The sequence below is a fragment of the Triplophysa rosa genome, linkage group LG24 (genome assembly GCF_024868665.1).
Source record: "Triplophysa rosa linkage group LG24, Trosa_1v2, whole genome shotgun sequence".
Taxonomy (NCBI): domain Eukaryota; kingdom Metazoa; phylum Chordata; class Actinopteri; order Cypriniformes; family Nemacheilidae; genus Triplophysa; species Triplophysa rosa.
This window is the reverse complement of record NC_079913.1, coordinates 1,865,337-1,893,035: the sequence shown is the minus strand read 5'-3', so window position 1 is coordinate 1,893,035 and position 27,699 is coordinate 1,865,337. Positions and strand designations below refer to the sequence as shown.

Below are 27,699 nucleotides of genomic sequence, written 5' to 3'. Positions count from 1 at the left end.
AAGCTGCTGTACATTACAATATAATACTTGAGCTTAAACTTCAAGCAAACGCGCGATAACAACGCCATCATGTAAAAGTGCAAGAAAATAAGTGTCTAACTTGTTGGTGACGAGCCGCATAACCGCCCAGTCTTTGGGGAACATCTCCGGCCTTATCAGAATCCGAAATACGGTGAAAATTTGCAGGAGAAAATCCTAAAAAAGAGAAGTTAAAGGTTAAGTCAGAGAATAGAGATGAAGGGTACGTGTTGGATGTTAAATAAATCTCACCCTCAGGTCATCTTTACTGGTAAACCTCTGCAAGAGTTGCAGGTAATGCAGATCCTTCATTTGCCTCAACAGAGCCAAAAGACACGCCACAAACTCGCCCTGAAACACACGATCCCATTTACTTTCACACAAGTTCATCCCAACAAAATCTATACTGGAGACTTACAGATCTGGGGCTGGATTCACAAAACAGTTTTAAGAAGAAAACTCAGCTAGACTGACTTTTTTTAAGGACAGTTCTTACATTTATTTCTCAAGATTGATATACAAAGCATGTGTCATTTTATTCTTATGAAAAAAAACGTTTTAAGAAAATATTTGAAAACTTCTTCAGAAACATGTTTACGAACTTCCTATAATTTATCTTAAAGGGACAGTTCATCCAAAAATGAAAAAACTGTCATCAATTAATCACCCTTAGTTTGTTTCAAACCTGTATAAATGAGGAAGATATTTGGAAGAATGTTAGCGATTTTCAGTTCTGGGACAACAACAACCACCATAGTAGGAAAAAAATATTGTATTTTGAATACATGATGAGATATTTTGAAGAATTTAGGACAACAAAGAGTTCCATTTACCATTCAATTCTTCCCACGATGGTAGTCAATGATGTCCCGGAACTGAAAATGACTAACATTCTTCCAAATATCTTTCTCTGTGTTCATCAGAACAAAGTCATTTATACAGGTATGAAATTAGTAAATGATGACAGAACTTTCATTTTTGGATGAACTGTCACTTTAGGAACAATCTCATACGTTTCGTGAATCCGGCCCCAGATCCCCAAAATAGCACAGGAAAAAAGTTGTCGATTGTATAAAATGAATTTTTACACCTAGTTCTAAAGCATGACAAAAGATTTCACGCACACACCGAACCGCCCCATGAGACCCTGAATACAGATGAGTAAATTGGCGTTGAAGGCCGGCACGCTGAGGTTTGCATTCACAAAACTTCAGAACGCTGGGAAACCCGTCTACTCCAGAATTCACCTGCTGCATGCGTGGAGACGCTTTGAAATGTAAAACACTTTGCCTGCCGGGCTGTAATGACTCTTGCCCCCGAGGGCCTGTTTCTGTCTTATTCCGCCTTTTTGCTGCCTGCTTCACATTTTAAAATTCATTTTCTCTTTACTTCTTTTCTAAAGCTGCGTTTTATCTCATTTTCTAACTCCGGCTGTCTGATTCTCTTACCGTAACGTCTTGAACCTGAGGGCGGAGCGTGGGTCCTGCTGGCTGAGGCCGGTTTGTGATTTCCAGTATGGTCCGCAGCAACACGCCCAAAAGACTCTCCACGATCAGATCGACCTCTTCGGATGGAGCCAGCTCCTGCACACGCACATTGTATCGATCACGTCGATTTGATGCACCTGCTCGTAGCAGAACACCTGGGACTTGTTTAAAGGTCCTCTTACCGTGTCATCCTTCTTGAGAAGAGACATCATGCAGGTGAGTATGTGCGCGCACATGACCAGATCTTTCTGCTCCTGCATGTACGCCTGCATCAACCGCAGGATCACCGGCAGCAGGATGCATCGAGACTCTGATGGAACACGCAAACACAAGTTCACTTATGTTGTGATTCTTAACGCATACACTTTCTTATGGGATGTATGTTTGTACCCGGGTTTGTGTACAGCTCGCTCTCCACGGTTTTGACGATGCAGTGTAACTTGACGGCCTCCAGGGGGCAGTCTGACTGGGCAGCGGTGGGGATGCTGCCCAGCGTCTCTCGTACAAACGCGGCCACTTCCCGGACAGTAAAGAGCTTGAGTAACTCGCCATACACCGCCGGGAATGACTGCAGGAACACTGCCTGTGGAAACAGACACACAAGGTCAACAAAGTGCTCACGGAACACAAATGGAGCTAATGTGGAGACGTAACTTCAGGAGACTTCAATTCAGGTTACAGAGAATAAAGCTAAAACCAGATTTAGGGCAGTCACGGTACCGGATTTTTCGCAATACGGTTATCATGGTTCAAATGAATTTACGCTAACGTAATTATCACAATTTCTATTGTGTTTTTGTACACAACAATTATAATGTGTTCAAAACTATAGGATCCTATAATTTAGTTTACAAAGGAACAACTAAAACCAGATTTAGACCTGTCACGGCTGAAGGTTATCATGTGCAAAAACCTGCCGCTGACAATGTTATCACGATATTATATTATACTAATTCGCCTTTAATTTAGTCAAATTTGTGTTTTTGCTTTTTTTGGCCAATAAATCACACTTACAATACAAATTTTAGGAAAATATAGAAAGAAAAAGTGTGTGTCTATCAGAGCAAAATCTTAAAAGGGTGCTTTTATAATTTACAATATTATCAAGCGTGTAGTATTAGCACACAGTATCAATACTTATGGGTTTTTATAAGAGGTTATTGTCAATACCGGTATATTGTGACAGATTACTCAAAAAAAATGTCACCCTGGTTTATTAGCCAGATTTATAACATTAAACAGTGAAAAATGTTTTATCGTTGACTAATAAACTAAATTGTATTGCAAAACAAAAAGCACAACAACATGCGCTACAAAGTAAACAAACAATATCCTCTACCCAAAAAAATGTTGTTAACCAAAACAAAAATGATGAAGAAATACAAAATGACTTCAACTAAACAAATTTAGTTTACAAATAAACAAATCTGCAACTATAGAGCATCTGCATTGCAATAGTAGCAAAACCAGCTAAAATTAAGCTTCCTTAAAGTATAAATGAAACATAAATAACCTCCCATCCGTTTCATCTGCACCACATAACATCTTTCCATCTTTTCAACCTAAGAGAGCAAACTACTGTTTCAACAACCAAACTTACACACACACGCACACAAAAAACAGAGAACACGTCTCATCGCTACACCTAATCCTGCTCTGTAAGGGTACAGTGCTGCTTTATGGAGGGGTTGGAGGAAAAGCAGAGGATTATGGGGGATTAGAAGAGCTCTGGCCTGCGTTCCATCCACGCCTTTGTTCTGTTTCTATGAAGATTAAAATTAATCACCAATCAAATCCGACACATGGGTAATCAATTATGCGAGAGGAAGTAGTCTTACATCTACAGATATATTCTCTTATATTGTATTATGAGTGAATTACTCGAACTTGAACAAGACCCGGGGCTAGTTTCAGCCTCAGGAGGTACGCCCGGGGACAGCCCGGCTCGTGTCTCAACATCTGGCTCTGTGGTACGACACCTAAGATGACACTGGCACACATGTAGACAGCGGACTTGATTTTTAACCATAAAGCACGTGATGCTTTTTAACACAAAGTGAGATTTTGTAAAACCAACAGCTTACTTTTTTTCTGAATCCTAAAACAGAGCGAAATGGTTTTCTAATGAGACTCCCTGTCTGTTTTTTTCTCCATTATAACCGCATCCCTGCAGTCTTTTGTCCACGTTTTTTCCATCTCGCCACATTCATATTCATTTATTTACAATGTTTCTCTCCTATTCTCATTAAAACCCAAAGTACATTTTTTCTGGTCAAATTCGTCTTTTCAAAGGGGGCGCGTGGGCGCCCGTGGAGCCCCTTTGTAGAACACGAGCAGAACATCAAAACAAACCGGAACAAAAGTAGGCGTGACGGGTGCCTGAGCGAGCGAGGACGAAAGACGCATCAGAAAGCCGGAAATGTGAAGACTTCAAAAGCATTGTGTGAGTTTAAAGAGAAAGCGTTGAAAAACCGCGGCTGAACGACCCCGCCATGAAATATGAATTATCCCGCCTCTCAAGGGCAAAATGTCTGTCGAAATTCTATTAAGAGCATTTCTCTGGCAAATAAAAGCCTAATGCGTTCTCTGCGCCTCTGCGGAGACGGGCGTGTGATGTCTCACTGTCTGATAGGACACTGGAGGTGTAAGACTGACTGAATGAACTGCTCTATTGATCAGAACACCGACCCGCCAGCTGTATTTCAGAAAATCCAAAACGGCTGATCTCACATTTTATATGATAAACAGATCAGTAATTAAGCCTAAAAGAGAGAGAGAGAGAATAAGATGTGAAAATGTCAAGGTGGACTCGTTCCCGGTCTCTTCTCTCTCACCTGTGTTTGCGTGATGGGCCGCGAGCCCTTGCTCTCCTGCGACAGGAAGAAGCGGATGGACATGAACAGCTCGTGCATGCAGCAGCGGAACTCTTCCTCATTCTGTCCCCCCGTGGCCAGCGAGAAGAGTCGCCGCGATTGGATAATATACTTGAAAATGTACTCCGTCGCCTGGGAAACCAACAGAACATCACATTAAAGCGCAGAAATGCCTAATTAAGCATTCATAGACTGTGAATAAATGTGATGTGAAATTGAACATTCAGAACATGACGAATACAAATTGAATCTTTCTATAACAAAAGAAAAGCAGAAACAGAAATGGGATGTGTGTTCTCTCACCTTTAGCACCTGTCGGATGTGTTCCTGACGGTCCGCTTCAATAATGCGATCCACGTACCACTTCAACACCTTGATCAGATCCCTGTAAGAGATGCGAGAACACAACGCCAAGATTGATAAAACAACAATTTGTGCATAACGTGCATAATCGAAAACCGCACACAGATTCATGAACGGAGACGTGACGTGTTTTTCTAGAAAAGGGATGAGGGATGAATCAGATTCGTTGTGTGTTGGTTCATCATTTTGTCTGGACAGAACTGCTCTTTGCACTCCCTCTGAATCGAACCTATGACCTCGGTGTCGCTAGCGCCACACTGACAGACTGAAACGGAGAAAAACGTGGTGTTACCGGTACGACAAGGCTCCTGCAAAGTGGCCTTCGATGTAGGTGTCCATGACCGGCTTGAAATGCTGAAACTTGCTGTCCTGGAGCAGGTTTATGATGTGCACCTGAACGACGACAAATAAACGACCCTCGATAAGAAAGATGTTATATAAGATAATGCTGACCCGTTACAAGACAATTAAATATGACAAATGAATTGTTTCCTCGTGCTTATATAATATAAATCAAATGTGCTTGTACTGTATATAAAAATGTACCTACCAGACAGTCAAACACCTTTAGTGCGTATTTTTGTGAGCTCTCATCCAAGATGCCAAAAAGCGTATCCAGCGTGTCCTGTAAAAACTAACACAAGATATTTTGCTCTTAATAAATCGGCTGAGCTTTGTAAAACTGCACCAATTAGAATGAAGATTACGATGAGTGACGTGTTCATTAACCAATAGCGCGGCAGAGCTTTTGTCACGCAGCTGACCTTCACTATTTCTGAGCCATCGATCTCCTTCAGTTTGGACAGACTGTCGCTGATTCTCTCCGGGTGGGCTCTCCACTTCAGTAAGTCCAGCATATCACCTGCAGGAAACAGCGAGTGGTTTATTCCACATCAATACTTCCCACCTCAGTTGTCCTGCAACTTCAGTTTTATTTCATACTGCTACTGTAACAAGACAAGCAGATTACCGTTTTGCGTGAGCTTGGTAGAACAGAGGAAAGACGTGATCCAGAAGGATTCCTTAGTGCCCTTCATAGTTTGGTTGTTCCCGGGCAGATTGGATTTCGAGAAGGGCAGTTTGAGGTAGCGTGCACAGTCGTGCAGGTTCGCGTTCTCCTCGCACTGAAAAACACGTGTAGAAAACGTTTCGTGTGAAAATGTAACTAGAACGTTATGTAATGTTTTAAAGAAAAAAGTCGGCTGTTATGAAGATGAGTGAACTGAGCATCGTGCCATCGCTCCACATTGGGTCAGCAGTTCTGCTCCCTCCTCCAGAAACACAAACAGCTGACTCGTTTTCATTTTCTGCCATTAATCTTACTGAAACCGCTAGCAAGAGGGTCAGCAAAAACTCCACGACTGTGTGCAAATGCACACGGGCCGTATTTGACCAGGTCGACGGCACGATCTGGTGTCACAGAATGTAGCTGCACTGAGAATTGTGTAAATGACTGCGCTAAAGCAAACCGTCAGATTTAGGTGCGTGTAAATAGGCCACGAGCTCATAAAGAGTCAAAGTGTGTGTGTGCGCGTGACCCCTTCAAGTCTGCAGAATCCACAAACACTTCACAAGCTGCAATTACGAGAGCCCATAGCACGTTGTTAAATTGGGTGTGCTTCGGGGATGTGTTCTCAGACATAGTTATTTCATTCCTACACTTTTAATAGGGGAAACAGCCTTTGAAGGCCTTCTTGAAAAAATTAAGCTCATGCAAAATGAAAAGTGTCAGGCAAGACTAATTGTTATTCGTGACTCGACACAATGTGGATTTTTTTTAGGTACGTAACATATTGCACGCACAAGATGTTTTGACAGGTGTACCTTGTGAACGATGAGCTCGTGGGTGCCGTCGGGGAGGGTCCGCCCGTCTTCCTGCATCAGAGGTACGAACGAAAGTCCAAAAAGCTTTTTTTCCCCCTTGTCTTTTGCTGGAAAACAAAAACTCTGTGCATTACACCCTGAGCCCTTTTAAATTGTACCAAAAACAGTTTTGACTCAATTTGCGTGCAGCAAACATCTCATTGAGTGTGAAAATACGGCCTTATATGTTGTGCGGTATTTTAAAGGTCTTACTGGAACAGTGGCGGAACTCGAAACGGACGTGTGAGCCCCGGAACAAGTCGACTGGGATGGGCAGCTTGATTAGCTCCGCCCACCGCGGACTGTTGTTGTGGTAAAGCACGAAGGTGTGATACTCGTCTATGCCCGGCTCACCCGAGCCCGTGGCCACAAACCCCTGCGCGGACAACAGGAAGGCACAATCAACACTTTAAGATATGTGAGAGCAAAAAACCACAAACCTCTAACCACTCCACATCTACGACTGATGCGACCAAAGGAAACGATCATTAATCTGCATCAGACTTAGCATAGATGAAAAAGTGATTTTCTTAAAGCTGTAATACACAACTTTTTGGGGTTAAAAATAAATGTCAACACATTATTAATAAAAAAAACTGTCTAAGAAGTGACCTTGAGAATCTGTCCATCAGTGTCCAGCGCGTAGACGGTGACCTCCACGTTTCTCGCCACGCTTTTCCCTCCTTTCTCGAATTCTCCCTTCTCCAGTGTAATGTAGAGATCATTTCTCATCTCACCTTCAAAAGATTAAAAGCACAGAGTCGAGTCGAAGGCATGATCAAGCATTTATATATTTATGATGACAATACAGACATCAAACTGCATCTAAGACGTTGAATGTGGAATTGCATTAAGGACTTGGTTTACAGATGCAATATTGTAATAATAAGACTTTCAAGACTTTTCATTGGTCATGTTTATTGTCAAGCTTAAGATAAACAGATAAGCCAGAGGTTGATTCTGTAAAAAAATAGGTAGAGATGAACTGCGACCTGCTTGTTCAGTTAATAACCTCCAAATGATCAAGTAAAAAGTTCAGCGCTCCAAAATAGAGCAGGTGCATCCTGTGACTCATGACAAATGCACACAAAAAAATCCTTCGCAGAAAGAGCATCTATGCACTCACACCTTTTTCATGTGCGTTACCTCACCCCACACCTCCAACGTGATGCACGCACATTCACACGGTGGAAATGTCAACGTCAAAATTAGCAAGTGATTCTGTGCCACGTTTCATGCACCAGTTCTCACCTAATCATCAGCTCACAGGAAACAGGAAGTATATTTCCTGAGATTGCATTTACTGTTATTTTATTTTTTGTGGGGGGGCAGAAACTACATAAAAGGTGCATGGTAGAATGCACACGTGCATGGTCCCGTATGCTGTGTATTTAAAACACGGCGAATGGAGAGCTGTGCGACCCTATTAAGAAGTATTACAAAACACGCACAAGCATCGGCAAACAAAGGGGACAAAGAGCATCCGCAACCTTAGCCGCAGAGCAGAGGATGTGTGCTTTCCTGTGTGTGTGTGTGTTCCTATTTCAAGTTCAAGCGGAAGACATCAAACAAGTAGTCATGCCAACTAATGGACATATGACAGTTGCTGTGGCAACAATCAGATGTATAAAGTAAAGTCACTCTGAGTTTCCTGGAGAAACTGATTTGGTGAATGGGAAGAAATTACAGCACACACACACACACACACAGGAAAGAAAAAGACACAAACAGGCTAATAATAAATCAGTCAGCCATAAAGGACAGTTAGTGCATTCAAAGGGGTAAAAGACGGACTGCTCATGTTCATGTCAATACATAAAAGTCAAAGAAAAAAATGGACTGTACATCTGTCTTTTGCATAATGCACACAAAAATGGCAGTTTCTCAAAAGCTCTAATCTGATTGGCTGGCTTTATGGAATTGTGGTGGGTCACAGCCAGTGTTGGGTGTAACTAGTTACTGTAATTTAATTACTTTTCCCTTGAAAAGTAAAGTAAGGGATTACTCTTATTTTTTAAAGTCTAACTTTAAAATCCTTGCTTTAATGTATAATTCTCACATTTGTAATACGCTGGTCAGTTAATAATAATTCTACTTTATGTAGTTTAATATTATTTATTTTAATGAATTAAATAAGCCGTTTCATGTCTATCCTTCAATCACTTAACTAATCAAGGTAGATATAGGATATAGAAAGTAATTAGTAATAAGTAACTAAACACTTTTTGGAGAGAGTCATTTGTACAGTAATCTAATTACACTATTGAATATGTAATTAGTAACTAGTAATTAATTACTTTTTCAGAGTAACTTACCCAACACTGGTCACAGCGCACTGGTTTTATTCAGACGGGAAAGTTGTGTTTGTAAAGGTACCAAATTTTGCAAAATTCTAGGTACTACAATTTATCAGAGATAAAAACTCTCTTAAAGCAGAAATCAAGAGCAAATAATGTTTTGACAGCATCATCTATTCATAGCCATCGGAAGCATTCTTGCGAGGTTGGAAACTGTGGCATTCTGGGTAAATTTGTTATTTTTGTACCTGGCATGATAACATCAGAGAAGCCCAGCTTCCTGGTGATGGACACCCCGCGGGTGAAGAGGACCATATATTCCCTCCTCAACTGTTCGATGTCACCGTGAAGCAGCTGAAGCGCCACTGCCAGGCCTAGAATGAACCACACACACACACACACACACAATTAATGATTAAATTCATCTCATTACAAATGATTATGCACCGATTAAATGAACTCGGCTTTACTCAATGGACTGACATAGAGTCTGCACTGTACGCAATGAATATTCACAGGTGTTCACTGGAGGGTACATGAATATTCATTACAAAGCTCTGATTATAATAAATATCCCTGAGATAACAGATAAAGGTCATTTTAGTTATAATTCTTTGTTGTTCTGATTAACCAGCGAAAGGTCTAGTAGAAATTTGGCATCGTTTCACCGTGGCTTGCGTCTTGGTAAACCGTAGTGTCTGCGTCCTCGCGCTCAGTTGTGCTGTGTGAAACCGTAATAATGTTCACAAGTAATGATGACAAAGTTAACGCTATTAAGGCTAAACTGAAATCAAGCATAAGGTTGATCATGAACCTCATCTAAAAGATAGCGGTTTGGTTTCAGTGTTGCATAATCATGTTAAACGACAATAAAGATTATACAGCGCAGGATATATTGAGAACGAATCCGTCGCTAAGCTTGAAAAAGTCTTCATTAATCACGCAGACAGATTCAGAGCATGTGTGCGGCTTCTGGTCCAAACCAGACACCCGTCTACATTTGTTCCCAACCATGGGCTTAAACCAAACATTATTCATGTGTAGCAGCGAAACTAGAATTTATATCCTAACATAAAAACAAAAAGCAGATGAAATAAATCCTCGAAGACGGCTCTTAATTCTCCTCATCGCCTGCTGTGATTTACACATCTGAGTTAAGATAATTGTCATTTAATGACACCCGACGCATCTCCTTTAGGTCGTGCCGTTATTCAGCATCTAAAAGATGTAGATCCAGTCACACGCTCTTTGCAGATTTTCCATCTGCCTTCTGTTCGGCTGTACATTTATCCTCAATTTTTATTCCTCCGGCTGTTAGAAACATGCCGGGCCGAAATGGAATTTATTAGCAAGCGTGGCTTTATTTATAAGCTACCCTGAGGGTCCTTCCGTGCGTCTAGAATTATTAACTTCTCGCCGTCATGCAAATTAGTTTTCGCTGAAAGCCGTGCGTCTGTGAAAGTCTGATATATTGGTCGAACGCAGACACGTGCTTAATAATGCGAGAAATGGGAGAAAATCCGATATTGAATTTAGAAGAAAGTAGATTTTTGTGGCACTTCAAAGTCCACACAATATCATTCGCTAATAATCATGATTACATTTTTTATGACTATTTTACAAAACCCTTTCATCGGCCTTTTTTGTCCTGTTATTTTCGTTTATAAAACAATGGCCACCAATACGTTTCCAAAACAAAAACACTTGCACAAATATAAATGTTGCGACATCTTAATCATGGCCAAGTCTAATCCATTTTTTCTGTGGATCAATATCAAGGTTTTGTCTGTCGTCTCACCCGTGTTGGACCCCGAGAGGTTGTATCTGATGTTGACTTTCTTAATGATGTTGTCGTGAATTTGGCTCCATTCGCTCTCTGTATTACATCTGCGAAAAATGAAACTAGAATCAGAAGACGGTTCGCTCCCACAATGACACAGATACAAAGAAGCACGACCATATTAACAGCCCCGAGGCTGACAGGGAGCCAGCTGATAATGTGTTTGTGAATGTGGACCAACAAAAGCCCGAGCTGAATAGATCTGTCTGTCATCTAGTGTAAAATAGGTCATTGTGTTGTGTCAGTAGTGATTTTATACTCTCCAGTCACGCTGGAAAGTTCTGGATGGTAACGGGAAAAGTTTTTTTTTATAAAAAGATAACTTGGGTTAAGTAAATGATGAAAACTTCCTGAAATTTAAATCATGATGGTCTACTGAAAATGATGGTTACCAGGCAACTCAAATGATTCTGACCAATCAGGACAAGGGAGTCGGAAACCAGGACGTATGCGTATGCGATATATATATATATATGTGTGTGTGTGTGTGTGTTTGACTTACGCATAGACCTTTAGCAGGTGGTCATCTTTTGAGTCAGCAGTGAGAAGATCAGCGATGCTGACCACCGCGCAGCCGAACGGACGTCTGTATTGCACATTACATGTGTTTTTCTTCTCTCCTGCACCCATTCTTCCTGCACACACACAAGCACGCACAACTCAGTATTTGTTACGGTTTTTGGCATCTATTATAATTTACTGCAAAAACATGACATCACACAAGAGATGCAGCGATACTCAATTTCTCCACCGATACGATTATTCAAAGTGATTTCTGTCCATGCCGATAGTTTTGTGGTCTGAATTTTATTAATTCATATAATGATTATTAATATTGAACATCAAACTGGTGATATTTCTTAACATGTTCTATGTACAGAGCACAAATTCATTGCATTTTCCTGATGCTTTAATTGATGCTTATATTGGTCCGGTGCATCTCTACATCACACATATTTTACCGATTCGAATGATGTGCACAACAATATACACGTCTTTCCTCAGGTCTCCACTTCCCAGATCCTAATCGAAACACAAACGAAACTTCATGAAGGATGACAATAATGTACCAGTGTGTGATTAATGAAGAGACTTCATCTCAAATCTTACCACAAAAAGTGTGCATTGTCTCTCGGACTTGTCGGGATACTTGGGCAGACCGTTTTTGTTGAGTTTAACAAAGAACCTTTCGCTGTTGAACAGAGAGAGAGAGAGCGAGAGAGAGAGAGCATTCATTTTAGAGATCGAGTTGAAAAAAATGCTAATGAAAAACATAACTCATTGAAAATCTTCTCATTTGGATTACATTTACATTCTATAAAATCTGAAAGGACCGCATTCAAACATAAGTATAGTAAACTCAAAATAATTCATTTTGAATAAACTTCATTTTTCATTTTACATTTACTTGAGTTTCACTTATCAATGTTGTCATGAAGGAACAACAGCCTGTGGCATTATCAATGTAATGCCTTTAGATAAAATTTGAAATGAGTCCTAAGCAAATGCTGTACTCGTCTGCACAATGGTTACCTCATTAAAATCACTAATGTCCCCAAACTCTTTAAATAACAGAATAGAACAGAATACTAAACATGTATAAGCCTCCTCCCATTGTAATTTTGATATAAATACATAAAATAACACTATATTTCAAGATTTACTTCCATTATCCAGTCCACACAAAGCATGCTGGGAATCGCTCTGATGTCATTGGAAGATATAATAAAAAATTTTTAGTTAAGTGACTTATTATTTTTGTGTCCCTGGAACTCAAAATATCAAAATAGTTAAACACACTTAAAAGTTGTAAGTTAAATGAACTTTTTCACAATTTTGAGTACAGTTTGCTTATTTTTAATGAGTAGATTATACTGTTCGGGAATACAGTGTATCATTTACACACCATATCATTTTGGCTAAATCTCATACATAAAATGTTTATCCAGAAGAGATGCTGAGATGTTTTGTAAACGTGACATGGTAATACCGTCACTTGACATCCCTGTCAACATAGTGCTTTTGGGCAAGCTACTTTATTCCAATTAACTTCAGGGTTAATGTTCTTGTGGAAAGACACATTGAGAGAGAGAGAGAGAGAGAGAGAGAGAGAGCGAGCGAGTGAGAGAGAGAGTGTTGGTTGGTTGGTTGGTTGGTTGGTTGGTTGGTTGAGGACATATGATACACACACCAGTCCTTCACCCACCAACCACATAATCCAGTTACATGACTTTCGCTGCTTTTCGATAAAAGTACAGCCAATAAATACACCCAAAAACAGAACAAAGCCGGCTGCTCGGACACACACGAGAGCCAGAGACTGGACAAGCCTTACAGATGAAATACACAAAGGAAAAACGCATTCATGCACGGACTTGTATTGAAACATCCCTACAGACAAACGGCACATAATTAACTGAGTATTATTACAATCCCAGCATCCCGTCAGCACAGCCAGAAACACAAAGCCTGATACGCAGCTGCAGGGCTGTGAAGAGGCGTCTGTGGACACTGGGATATTCCTATCAGCAAATATCACCACCTCCTCCCATTTCTACAACGCACGCACGCTTTCTTCACATCAGAGAGAATCTGATATTTCCTCCCTTGACGCGGCGGATCGTAACACGACAAGTTCAAATGGGACACCGATACCTCCCCCTTCCCTCCGGACACGGCTGAATAAATCGACACGACGGAGAAAAGTGATCCCCCCGTACGTCTGAGTAGATAAATTAAATGTGCCACAGAACGGTCTCTTGGGAATGGGGGATAACCAAAAGGCTGTCAATCAACAGTCTGTGTGCATTCTGTGTTGTGCGAAGAAGAGACAGACAGACAGACACACAGATAAAAGAAGGATCTGAAAGCAGCGCTCAAATGTCTAAAGGAAAATAAATACAAACAGGGACAGCGATCACTGTCTGTGCAGCACTGAACCAAACGGACAAGAGTCCCTTAAAGGAACGGTTCACCCAAAAATTAAAAAGCTTGCAACCAAACAGTCCTGGGGCACCATTGGCTACCATAATAGGAAAAACAGCTTATAAATCTCTTTGTTCTGTTGAACACAAAATAATACATTTTTAAGAATGTAGGAAAGCAAACAGTTCTGGGCACTTTTGACTACCATTGTCATTTTTTCCCACTATGGCAGTCAATGGTGGACAAGAACTGTTTGTTTACAAGCATTCTTCCAAATATCTTCTTTTGTGTTCAACAGGGTGAGTAAATGAAGACAGAATTTTTAATTTATTTGGTTTATTTTAAACCAATGCTGATTCACTAGAGATGCGATTTTTAATCTTTTAATATTTAAATAAATACATATTTGGAAATAATACTTGCAATAATGCAAAAGTATTCTTGTATTCATTGCCCTCAGCAGCATATCAAATCAGAAATCATTTCTTGGAAATATTAAGTTAACACAGCGGTAACATACTGTAAATACAATCCAATAACTGGGCTAATAAATGTAATATTTATATATAACTTTAAATCACTAAAAAAGGGGAAAATTTTAATTAACTACAAGTCACGCAACATTTTTCTTCACTCCATGATAGAGACTGAGACAAAAATATGAAAAACACTGAGACAATGTGAGCAAACAAAAGTGAGCAGCAGCCAAGAATGTGATAAACATGATAAACAAGTACACAAACAAACACACAACAATCTGAATACTGTCATGGTCTCCAACCGCAGGTGTGCTTATTTTTCTTTTCTTCTTGTTTGTTTTGTCAGGCAACAGCCAGAAACAAATAAGAAACAAACAAGCTGGAAATACAATGCCATCATGATGTAAGTGTTTAGCCGGATACAAAAATGCAACTTTAACCAAATGCACCATAAACATACTTTTGATTTACAGATCAAGACTTTAAAACAATAGACGATTGGTTAGATGCTCACCTTAGTGGTTTGTTCTCCCGGCTGTCGTAGATGAAGAAGAAGACCTCCAGTTCTTCGCCCAGATTTGAGCTCATCAGACTCTTCATATGGACGAACAGATGATGCGTGCTGACAGGAGTCGGAGTTTCTTTCTTCCGGTGTCGATGCTCCATCTATCCGCACAAACAAAGTGACACATCCAGGTCATTTCCCACGGGACCTCTGATATTAAATGCCAAATCAAGCTCGATTCTCAGTTAACATTGTCACAAGAAGAATAAATAAGCCAGGTATGATTCACAGTATGCAGATATCAAATACAAGCCCTCACTCTGCTTTATATGGTCTTTTTTTTCAGCGTGCAAATATTTAATAATTATTTAAAATATTTGTCATGGAAATTCAGTCAATAACGCTGGAAGTTTAAAGGGAGATGGATGCACCGTATTCACACACCTTTTTTGAGGACACTAGGCATGACCTTGCGTGATGTGAAATGTAAAAAGGTCAATGAAGCGGTACTTATATTCCTGTGTCGGCGTGTGTGTGAAGAGTAGTAATATTTCAAATAGTGGCATTGCGTAAAAAAAGCTCTCTCCGCTATACCAGATGACGCGTGGGAGACAGATGCCAGCGAGAAACTGGTACAACATGCCGCTATCAACACCAAGGTCACGGTTTGGTGATAAAGGTTTGGATAAAACAGTAAACGTAGTATTCACAGAACATGCCAGATTTGGATTAAAGCGCCAGAGCACACGGAAAACAGTGTCAAAGGTGACATTATGGGATGCTTTTTTTTAGAAGCGTGCATGCCTTGTCTCGTATTAAAGGAACTGTTCACCCAAAAATGAAAATTCTGTCTTCATTCACGCATAAACTCAGAAAAAGATATTTGGAAGAATGCTTGTTTGAAACAGTTCTTGGCCACCATTGCTTTATAAGTGTCTTTGTTCTGTCGAACACAAAAGAAGATACTTTGAAGAACGAACAGCTCTGGGGCACTTTTGTCTAGCATTGTCATTTTTTCCTACTATGGTAGTCATGGTGTGCAAAACTGTTTGGTTACAAGCGTTCTTCCAAATATCTCTCTTTGTGTTCATCAGAACTAAGAAATGTATACAGATTTGGAACAACATGAGGGTGAGTGCATGATAACAGGATGTTCAATTTTGGGTGACCTGTCCCTTTAACTAACATAACTGTGATGTGTTGGTTGATACACTACAGATAGTCACTCGTATCTCATTCGTCTGCAGTTCCTGGCTCTGTTTTTCCACTCTTTATCTCTTACTTTTTGCCACACACACACCCACACAAACACATTGTGATGTGCGGTCTGATTCCTCCGCGCTAATTAAAGACTGTGTGACCTGATTCACCACCACATTATTCATCACAACACGGCGTATGCGTCACACGCACGCACACAAAAGCCCATGCTGTTGTTCCTTCGACTCAATCACAGATAAACCAGATGCATCACCGCGCAAAATAACCCAAATAAATCAATAACTGTTGCCAAAATGTTTCCTTTTCCCCTGCAAAGTCATTCATCACAAAAGAAGATCACTTTAAAATAACACCATAGCTCTTTGAAAGTTTCATGGGTGCTGCTACTTCATCTTTTTTTGTCTGCAAGTCAATAACAAGTTGAAAACGCGCTGCCGCACGCTCAGGGTGCGGTAACCGTGTCTGCCGGCTGAGGGTTATTACATTACATTACCCAGCGTGAAGGGGCACACCGGGTCACGTTTAGCGCTTCCATGTGCTCCTCGCAAACTCAATTACATCACAGCAGAGACTCCCCGCTGTCAACAACCCCTCCGGCCGGAAGCCGCGCTTCCACATCGATGGCGGTCGTTTTCTGCGTTGTATCTTGTCAGCGCTGTCGGGAATTACTGTCATTGTCCCCGGGGGCCTGTTACTCGAGATGACTGAAGCGTGCGGGGCTTTTCATTACGTTTAACGGAACGGGATGAAGTGGCTGAATTGAAGATGGAGAGAAATCGTTTTGGGACCTCGGGTGAGGAAAGAACGTGGTCGCCGGGGTAACGTGCCAACGGAGGCATGGAGGAACCTACCAGTCGGTAGAGTTCCGTCACGCTGATTTCTTCGGGGTCCACCATGCTGAACTCTTTCCGGGGTACCAGGTCCAAACACAGCTGCCTGTGAAGGCAAAGAAACACAAAGAAAACAATCACGAACACAGTGAGAGAACGGCGTAAGATGATAACGGCCAATCAGAACACAGTGACACAATCTCAGCCAATGAGAATGGTGAGACAAAGTTACAGCCAATCAGAACAGCGTGACAGGTTCACAGCCAAACACAACGAGGTGTTCGGACGTCTAATCAAAACGGCGTGAAATCGATCACAACCAAAAAGAACGTCACGGTATGATCGCAGCCAAACAGATCGACGTGACGTGTTTACAGCCAATCAGAACGATGTGATGTGATGACAGCCAACCAGAACAGTGAGACACTTATAGCCAATCGGAATGATATGGGGGCATGACAATCAACGACTTGACGCAAGGTTTTGTGGGAAAAGAGCGAAATACTTTGCTCGACACGATGACAAATGGACTTTTCTAATGCTCATGGCTAACAACGTAACGCTGTACTTACTCGTTGCCCCAATCCAGACGTGCCGTGATGTGCTGTTTGACGTCCCTCATGCGGTCGTGAGTCAGGTGACCCACCAAAACTTGCCGTCTCAGGTCCAGAATCTCATTCATCACGTGCCACAGTCTATGAAACAGATCTCCTTCATTTTTCTACGGGGGAAAAGAAATTGAAACGTCAACGCTTTAACAAGAGAACATAGCCGTACCACTGAAAAACAATGAGCTGGTTTCTAAATAATTGAAAGAAATATAGTTTCTTGCTGCTCATTCCTGCATGCGTGCACACAGCTGACATCTGTCTGTGGGCGGACCGCTGCGTTTGCACCAATATTTACCACATAGAGCTGCTTCCACATGGCACCCCAGTCCCTCAGGGTGGACGTCATTTCGGTAATGACAGAGTCTTCTGTCGGAACCACAGTCTCAAACTGCCTATGGGTGAGATGGACGGGAAACAGATATGAGAACCTTAATGGTTGTGCTATTTCTATGCTGATCATTAAGCAGAGGAAAACTGGGGCCAGAAGCATTGACGGCTGTTTTCGTCCAGCACTGTTACAGCGCAGTCACAGTAAGATGCTTCGACCGTGACGGAGGATCAAAACGAATCAGAACAAACAAACAGAAATGTGCATGTATGCAACTTCATTCGCAGGTGCTGCAAATGTTTTTTTTAACAAAATCTAATACTGCAGTTTAAATTAAAGATGTTGTTAGAGATTTAAGATTTAATAGATTTTCCATTAAACATGGAAAGAGTGAAAGAATCAAAACATCTCCTTTCATTTTCCACAAAAAAAGAAATAATAAAACAGAAATGTATAAATGTGTGAAAATATTTTTTTGTGGGTACCGTTGATGGTAAAAAAAATTAATGTGATTTTCGTATTCAGCATGTTAAACTTCATAAAGAAACAGTAAAAATTAAAGCGAAACAACTTTTTAGAGAATATTTAAGCTTGCGATACCATTGTGACCCGTCGTTTAGTCACTTCTCGCTTTAACTCACCCCTTATTCTTGATATGAGCATTCTTCAGGTGGATGTAGCCGCATGGAAAAATCCCCTAAAAAAACAGAAAGATGGTAATGAAATGGGATGGGAGGTAACACAATTATCACTTGGCAATGAAGCGCAACAAATCAAAAGTGTGAATAATTCTAATAATAACCAAAAGAGCAGATGAAGAGAGAAAGCTTTTATCTGACAGCTTCACCTGCCTGTGTTGCTCTCATTTTTTATAAAGTGAAAATAGCTTCTCGGCACACTCAACAAAAGACAAAGAGACTGTGGCTTACCTTGGAATTTGGGTTCTTGAGGACGAATCCTCTATACCAGCCTGAAACACAAAACATATCGGAGACTTTCATCTTAATGTGGGGCTTATGTGTCTTTCAGCTGAGCTGGGTTCAGGAAAGTATTTTTAATGGACATAAATGTTATTTAAGAAACAAGGCTAATGTTTTAATTCAATTAAAAGATTTGTCATTCTTATTTTAAGAAACAAGGCGAATGAATTGAAATGAAATTAATTGTATTACTAAGTATTTGTTAATTAATGTTATTATTAATATATTTTTTATTTTTTTATTAATAATATAGCATATTTGACACAAAAAACAAATAAATGAAATATATATATAATGCTTAATATATAATATAATATAATATATTTAATAAACAGCTCACTAACTTAAAAGTATTTGTAAATTAATGTTATAAATCATACATTATTATTTTTATTAATTATATAGCACATTAAACTAATAAATAAAAATGAATAAATAAACATAAATAATGATTTGCATAAAATATAATTATGTACATATTATGAATGAACAGCTCACTATCTTGAAAGTATTTGTAAATAATTTTATTGATATAATTTATACAATATAATAAACAGCCCGTTCACTTAAAAGTATTTGTAAATGAATGTTATAAATAATACATTTTTATTTCACATTAATTATATAGCATATTTAACACATATAAATAAATAGAGAATATATCATGCATATTACATATTGCACTGTATATACATATATTAATGCATACAGTATAATACGCAGCTCGCTAACTTAAAAAACAGGAAGTGTTTGCACCAGAGAACAGAGAGGAGTGTATCTTCAAAGGGTGGAAACAGGAAATGAAGGAAAAAGCCTGAGCCGAACGGAGGTCACAAAAACGACCAGCGCAAAGAATCAAATCCCCCCACATGCTACACAACAATGAGAGGAACAAGGGGATGCACAGGTGTCTAGTAGTTTTTTAAAAATCAAACCCAAGTGTCATTTCCCACACCACTCACAGCCCTGTGGCATAAAACAAATCAATAACTTGCCTTCACATTTCTCCAGGATCTGCACGGTGTCTCCGATCTCCAGAGGCAAGCCATGCTGCACCGTCCCCCGGAAACTGGCCAGAACTGAAACACAAAAACCATTCATCAGGTTTCACCCAGAAATCTGGTAAACCAACAACTCATCACCTCATCCATCATTCTATTCATCCAGGTGTACAACAGGATATGATTTCAACGCGTGGTGATGGTGAATTCAAGCAAGTAATCACAAAGACTTCGCAAGCTCATAAAGGCACGGCTGGCCATTTCGAGTTTCATTGCAATTTATATTTTCAAGTCAGCATCGCTTGACCTCTAGGGTAGTGGCGCACTTAAAGGATGTACAGTCCACCTTTCATCGCCCTTAAGGTGTTTGGAACATGGCATTGGTGCGGTGGAAAGGTTTAATAAAAGTTGAAACGGGTGACAAGCCTCGTATAAAAGGCTCACCTGAGGAGACTAACGCCGCCGCTCTGATAAGCATGTCTGCAGAGCCTTTGAAGTAAACGCAAACCAAGACAAGCAGAGCAAAACAGACAAGAAACGTCTCAGAAGACATGACAACAGAGAAAGAAAAAAAGGGAAAAAAGAGAAATGCAAGTAGAAAAGGGGAAGTGACGATCAGTATTTTATTTTGAGGCAGAGATTGTGTAAAATTCTCTCGAAACGCATTCTAATGATGTCATCATTGCCCACTCCTCTCAGAGGGGATTATGGGATAAGTGCGTTAAATCAGGTTCTGTTACCTTACGATGGAGAGATGATTTCCACTAGCCGGATTTATGAAGCGGATTTTACAGACCCACACAGAAGCTGTGACCCAGTTGAGAACTTCAGCGAGGGTGTGTGTGGCAAGACTTTAAAAAATGATGTATGCCTTTCCAGACACACAAAGCTCACACACAAATACATGGGCAACATTAGTTGTGCTTGCTAAGGGAAACATGGCTATTATTATCTCTCACGGGGATTTAAAGAAACCGCTAACCCGCTGTTTTCATTTGAAAAGAAAACACTACTTAATTGTAAAAATTATTACCATCAATATTTGCAAACGGCTACAGAACAACATAGAAACATCTAACCGACAATGTCGTAGAAAATGTGCTGTCGAAGACCAAACAGCAACACATTAAAACTCCCTCAACTTTTTCCCTCTCTGAATGGCTTATTAGATTCGTCCCCGAGTTTGATTCATTTCTACATTTCCGAAATTCTGTCTCTGGTTTCTGAAGACCAGCTGTATCGTCACTGTGCGATTTGACTTTGAAATTCGGAAGCCAAAATAACAAAGTAGGTCCGATGAATAAATGATACAATCTGGTTTCAGCAGAAGCAAACTAAATTATTCATATCGAAGGTTGAATCCTCGACAGCGCTCAAATCTTTCCTCCGTAACCACGCGACAGCTGTTCTCGGACGGTTAACAGGGCTGGAGTCTCGCCAAGGATGTCAGTGCTGAAGAACTCTTCAATGAACCTTTTCGTTCGATAGAGGACAAAAATGAAATACAAGAATGAGAGTGAGAAAACTTGACCATATAGGCAAATGAAATGAAACACACCATCCAGGCAACTAGAGGTGATCACATTACTATGAAACAAAATCCATATTTCTCAAATACTCAAATACAGATTAACCCCGAAGATGAACAAAACAAATACGCAAAAAAATCCTTTTTAGGATATACATGCGATCTGCTTTCGGGAGGGACCCAGTCCAATCGAGCCTCCAAAATCATTTATAATCTGTAAACAACCGAGCAAACGCTCCAGAGAATCTCTCTGATGTATTTACATGTCACTGATCATGAGGAACCGAGTATTTTCGGTGGTTATACAACCACAGTGATGTGTTCTGCACGGATGAGTGACGGTATGGATGTCTACGGCCAAGTCTCTCCACACTTGCTTTATTCCATAATATTCAACAACAATTCTGCATCACGTGTAACTACATTCAAAAACCTAGTAAAAGCAACTTAGATTCAAACTAACAACATAGAAAAGTAAAATAAGTTCAATAAAACACCACGTTGAGACCTTTTGCAGGGCGACACACTCTCGCTATCCCATAATCCTCCAGGGCTGACACAGACCTGAGACGGTGAGCCTCATCCCTTAAGAGAGCGAGGGTGAATGTAATAGAGAAGTCAAAGCAAGACTCCGCTTGTGTGGATTAACTGCAGATGGGTTTAGGTCTGAAGGGAAAGCGATGCTACAGTTGGGTGGTCTAAGCTCCTTACAGTGCGATGGAGAGCTCAGAATGATGGGCTGTGACGTGTGACTCAAATTTTGGCCAAGTGACACCTGTCTCGCGCTTCCAGGTAGCCCACGAGGCCTCTGGAATACACAGAGCTCAAAGATTTGTTGTATGAAGTGTGGACTGAATCAAACGTTTTGGTGTCTAAACAAGTGTTGAGATGCTCGTCTTGTGCACTTTCTTTGAATAATTATACTTTCAAAATGAAAATTCTGTCATCATTTGCTCACGCTGTTGGCATTTTAAACCTCTATGACTTCTTCTGCAAAACAAAAGAATATATCCTGAAGAATGTTGGTAACCAAAAAATGTTAGTCCCCATTGACTTCTATTGTGTGGACGCCAAACCAATGCAAGTCAATGGGGACCAACGCTTTTCTGTTACCAACATTTTTCAAAAGATCCTCTTTTGTGTTCTGCAGAAAAAAGAAAGTCATACAGGTTTGAAATGACAAGAGGGCGTATAAATAATAACAGAATTTTTATTTGGAAGGTGAACTATCCCTTTAAATATAAGCTACAGTACAATTTTAAGTTTAATAGTGAAATGTTGTGAATACTTGTAATTTAATAATACATTTGAATGATTCACAGAAATCCTTCAAAGTATGTTGTTTCTCAAAAACAGTGTCCTTTTTTGTCACATAACACATGTATATTTTTTAAAATACGCATACGCATAGACTTAATAGGTTAAAGGTTCAATATATTGATAATAAATACATTTACTTGGTTTTTATTTTTAAAATGTATTGGTTTATTTTTTTGCAAACTTTGGTGCACAAAACAATCTGAGACGAGCATCTCAACACTTGTTTAGACACCAAAACGTTTGATTATTCCTTTAATATGTTGTATATAACAAAGTGGCCACCCCGGCCTGAACATATAAAATATGCCTTTAAAAACACTAGTTTAAAGCCCTGTTAATTAAAATCTCTGCTATCGAGTATATTTAAACACAGTTAACCGGTTCAAAAGGATCTTAATGTGTTTTTAACCCAACCGAAATACTCGTGACCCAACAATAATCCTGACAGCGAATCAACCTCTATTCAATCATTATTCATGACCACATTAAAATGCAAATCTACGCAAGATTCGGGGCCGTCCACAACCAAAACGGAGAATGAATTATTAACACAATATTTAGCTCTAAACATTCCAAGCGTTCTGTAGCGCAGCGTCAATAAAATATGCAGAGACTGGGAATATGAGAGGATTAGAAAGTACAAAAACATGAGATTTTTTAAAATGCAAAACAATAAATAGGGCACGAAACCACCTGCGATATTAGCAGGCGATTACACTTTATAGACTGCAAGACTTAGAAAACCTCAAATCCGCAATTATAACTCAGAAATCTAAACCCGCAATCTTTGCATCTGCACTTCCAATATGATCTAAATGTTCGTCCAGATACAAAATAGAAAACCTCTCCAGCTTTCCTTTCTTAGCAATGCAGAGCATCGCACCACAGCCCTGGTAAGCTCAACCGCACCGATGTACTGAATCCATCAGCAGTCCAAACCAGCGATTCATCTGCGCTACATAACAGGAGCTCAGGGTTCCTTGGCACAGCTCTTGGTACGGCCGTGCCAATGAAGCGGTCGCTGTGGAAATCATTCATTACCGCAGCTGCTAGTAGAGAGAGACTCTGTCCGTGGTGATGTGAACGCGAGTGAAGGGTCCGTGTACTGACAGAGAGCAGGTCTCTTAAATAATGAGCTTGTTTAGACGTCCAGAACACGCTCGACCCCAAACCCGCTACCGACCACAAGACGTGAGGCTAATTGCAAAGTAGCGGAAATTAAAACGTCGATATGTGAGAAACAGCTACAAGCAGGTTAACACGGATGAGGTCGAGTACAAATTGCTCTGCGTGACCGAGGAGGTGAAAGTTAAGAAAGTTACACAGTTTTTCCTGAGCTGAATTCCAAGAATCAGTAGCTTTATGAGATTTACCACCTCAGAGCTTCTAGACAACACCTGAAGATACACTATTACACGTCTATAACTGTTCACAGAGCCACACACTCATCCCTCCTCCTTCCGTTTATATGGGCCGCTCCGTGAGCCAACCGTCACTCAAAAGATGTTGTGCGCTCTCATCCCATTGTGCTCGTGTCATTTAGGGGCCTGAATGGATAGATTTTGCTCTGGCGTCTTATCAGAAATAAAGAAGATGGTATGCGATCCAGATATCTAAAGGTCAAAAAAAGATTTAGGGGTTGACAAAGAGAGTCAAACGGAGACAGACGGATGAGAGGCTCAGAGATGAAGGGTGAAATCTTTTATTTGCGCTTTTTATCTTTGAGAGCAGATCCGGGCCTTCAAAGTAAACCAAAATTACAAGGACATACATCTTAAAATGTCGACGAATGTATGCATAATATAAACATTCGATTCCTATTGGACATAAATGCGACAGAATATCTTCATACTGAAAGCACTGTAATTCACTTCGGATGAAAGAGTCACCAAAAGGCATAAATGTAAAGTTTACTCTCAACTTTTGATGACCTTAATCTAGCCCCGTGACGGTTTTACTCATCCCTCTCTCAGTCTCATACTGAATTAAGTTCAAAATGTTCAGTGTAAATGTATACTATAAGTGATGGGAACCGGGCGAATGGTGTCTGGCCCGAGTAAATCATACATGACTATGATTAAATGAGAATATAGGTCAGACTTGTTAATCTGCCCACTTCGCCTCATTCTGTGCCGTAATCGGCTCTTTGATTCTTTCGCTGTGTGTGTATGTGTGGAGGGACTTAGAGGTGATCTGCTGTAATGTTAGAGCTTTTAAATACTCAGAGCTTGAACCGCAATGCTGTATAGTTCATCCCGAGTTTCCGTGATTCATATCCAAATTTACTATAATACAACGTGACGGCTCTCCAACATGAGTAATGTATTTTCATTTTGTGTTATTGGTGGGGGAACATCACTATTATTGTTGTACTATACATGTACAAGATTTAATTTCAGGTACTGCTTGTCCCACACCGGTTGTTATGGATGTCAACGCCACCTGAAATTCTATCTAATAAAACAGTTTCCCATGGCGGATGATAATACTGGTGATAAAAATGACTTTGATTGACTTGGATAAAAACCACCTTGCCGGTTGCATAAACTGCTTAGACTAGTCTTACCAGTTAGTCATCCAATTTCTTTCTTCATAACTGGTCATCATTACTTATTTAAGTCAGTCACATAAAAAGGTAGATTGGTCAAATTAAAATCTAAAATATAAGACTTATTACACCTAACCAATTGCTAGTCAGTGAGACTAGTTGTTAAGACACAGTCTTATTTTAGCGGCTAAGTTTTTGCAACTGGCCCATGGAAAGGTTATTATGATTTTCTAAAACTCAAAATATTATACATTTCTGTTACTTGGTATAAAATAAAATATTTTGCCTGAATATTATATAGAAATGTTGCCTCAGCAATTAACTGAAATAAATGTAATTGAGTCACTTAAATAAATAATTGAAAATAATCAAATCCAAAACTAAAACTGAAATAAATTCAATGGATTCAGCAACATAGAAAATAACAAATTAATAATAAAATATTTAAAATCACCTAACAAAAATGATACCCGTTCTTGTAAACGTTTTTTTATCCACTTCAAATGTTGACTACTGTAATTCGAAATATTAAAACTACAATAAAACTAAAAACCAAACAAATAATAACTATATGGATGATATCATCTAGATATCATCTTAGTAAATGCCGTAAGACACAATAACAAAGAATGCAAGCACCACACAAATATATTAGTACTTCATATCAATGCATTTACCAAAAGATGGGCCAAGAAAAACTGACATCCACATTATGTGTCATGAAGAGAATGTAGATTGAATGATTGTGGATATACACACAAGACAAAATGGGAACATCCGCTATATGACACAGTCAGATCTGAAAAGGGAACCACGTAACAAACACACATGTACTCCAAGCACACGCAAGAGCACAAAAACAACAGCACATGAGCCTCATCCTCCCTGTTTTGTGGTTCGCTACTGTTTGGTACTGAGGTCGATCAGCTATATCTTAAGGAAACAGATCTGACTGATCTCACACTCGCGTGGACTTTAGTCACTGTGCTCGGACAGAGACCTCATATGATCTGCTCATGCTGATTTTCCTCTTATAGTTCCTACATTTGAGGAGCAACCAGATTCACTTCTCCATTCTTCATCTTTTATAAATATCTCCATACAGTGTTTTTTTCACAGCAGACAGAATCGGCCACAAATGGGCAACCTGATGTGCAAATACTACTGTATTCCCGAACAGTAATCTACTCATTAATAATACGCAAACTGTACTGAAAACTGTGAAAAACTTCATTTACTTTTAAGTGTGTTTAACGATTGTAATGCTTTGAGTTCCAGGGACACAAAAATAAGAAATCACTTAACTAATACATTTTAATTATCTTCCAATGACGTCAGAGCGATTCCCAGCATGCTTTGTGTGGACGTGGAAGTAAATCTCAAAATATAGCGTTATTTTATGCATTTATATCAAAATTACAATGGGAGGAGGCTTATACATGTTTAGTTATCCGTTCTAGTCTGTTATTTAAAGAGTTTTGTAACATTAGTGAACATTTAAATGAGGTTGCCATAGTGCAGATCTGAATCAGATAGGAAAACACTTCAGAAATAGTCACGACCACACAAGCACTTAACATACATCCGTCGAGGTAAACGATGCCATGTATACACGGTAGCCTATATAGGTGCAGTGGAAAGAAACTTTGTCACCCATTTCATGTGCAAGGAAGTTAGCAAATTATAACCGAGATAATACACAGAAGTCATGAAGGTATACATTAACAACAACTACCCATTTAAGTCTGATTTAAAATGACCACGTAAAACAGTTTTCAGAATTGAAAAAGCTAAACTCTTCAATGTGGTTCTTCAAAAAAACAACATTAACCATTTATATTATGATGCTAAAGGCAGAACCTCCCTCTCTGGGCTTTGTCAAAATCACACGCATTAATAGGGTTTAGGACCCTCGCTCAGGCCCAGGACACACCAGAGACCATAAGCTGATTTTAATCAGACGTCATGTGACATTCTGGTGTTTGATGTGACCTGCACCGCACAACAGCACATTGAAATGATGTTTAGGGAGGGAGATTGGTTTGTACATAAAGGTTTGGATACCGCTTTTATACATGTGGTACTTTTGATGGGCCAAACTAGTCATACTGGCATCCTAAATGGGTTACGGTGACCAGTACTATTTCCACACAGCTGTGGTGACCTTGTTTGACAGGACACACATTCGGCAGAGCGATGGATGCAGTGAAAACTGTGATGTGTCCTGTAACACACAGACAAGGCTACAGAACTAATGAATGTTCAAGAATAATGATGAAATATACTTCCTTGGTAATAATATGCTTTTCACACTTTTCAGACGGTTTCAAAGTGACAACAGAATTGATCCTTTTTTCATCAAAAGTGTTATTGTGTATTACAAATCGTAATTGCAAAATGTGCATTATAAATCGTGTATTATAAAAATAATTCTAAAATCACAATTACTAGACAAGATTCAACCAATCGGGTTGCAAACACTAGTGAATGACATTCTGTTTAACCAATCAGATGTGTGTGCACTAGGGGTCGACATGCGTTTTTCAGGGTCGATGTCGATTATTACAGATCAAGTAGACCGATAACCGATATTTTGAACCGATATATACAGTACATCTGGTGTAAAAATGAAAAATATGTTCAAAATTAGGAATAACAAGAGCTCTGACAAAAACGTTGCCC

At 39.7% G+C, this 27,699-nt stretch overlaps 1 protein-coding gene across 3 annotated transcripts in view; it reads right to left on the bottom strand.

Moving 5' to 3' along the window:
* Window positions 1-27,699, bottom strand: part of dock4b (dedicator of cytokinesis 4b) — a 61,447-nt gene that overhangs the window by 18,724 nt on the left and 15,024 nt on the right. For all 3 annotated transcript variants that reach the window (XM_057323891.1, XM_057323893.1, XM_057323892.1), the window contains exons 2-27: window positions 19,616-19,699; window positions 18,570-18,610; window positions 18,282-18,337; window positions 17,608-17,704; window positions 17,274-17,422; window positions 16,723-16,807; window positions 14,660-14,811; window positions 11,852-11,933; window positions 11,704-11,764; window positions 11,244-11,376; window positions 10,700-10,788; window positions 9,150-9,275; window positions 7,217-7,341; window positions 6,818-6,980; window positions 6,566-6,672; window positions 5,712-5,865; window positions 5,506-5,603; window positions 5,292-5,375; window positions 5,034-5,134; window positions 4,682-4,763; window positions 4,340-4,510; window positions 1,896-2,088; window positions 1,688-1,815; window positions 1,467-1,601; window positions 271-369; window positions 101-195 (exon numbers count right to left, since the gene is read on the bottom strand). In XM_057323891.1, coding sequence (XP_057179874.1) covers window positions 101-195; window positions 271-369; window positions 1,467-1,601; window positions 1,688-1,815; window positions 1,896-2,088; window positions 4,340-4,510; window positions 4,682-4,763; window positions 5,034-5,134; window positions 5,292-5,375; window positions 5,506-5,603; window positions 5,712-5,865; window positions 6,566-6,672; window positions 6,818-6,980; window positions 7,217-7,341; window positions 9,150-9,275; window positions 10,700-10,788; window positions 11,244-11,376; window positions 11,704-11,764; window positions 11,852-11,933; window positions 14,660-14,811; window positions 16,723-16,807; window positions 17,274-17,422; window positions 17,608-17,704; window positions 18,282-18,337; window positions 18,570-18,610; window positions 19,616-19,699 — 2,890 coding nt within the window. The remainder of the gene's footprint in view (window positions 1-100; window positions 196-270; window positions 370-1,466; window positions 1,602-1,687; window positions 1,816-1,895; window positions 2,089-4,339; window positions 4,511-4,681; window positions 4,764-5,033; window positions 5,135-5,291; window positions 5,376-5,505; window positions 5,604-5,711; window positions 5,866-6,565; window positions 6,673-6,817; window positions 6,981-7,216; window positions 7,342-9,149; window positions 9,276-10,699; window positions 10,789-11,243; window positions 11,377-11,703; window positions 11,765-11,851; window positions 11,934-14,659; window positions 14,812-16,722; window positions 16,808-17,273; window positions 17,423-17,607; window positions 17,705-18,281; window positions 18,338-18,569; window positions 18,611-19,615; window positions 19,700-27,699) is intronic.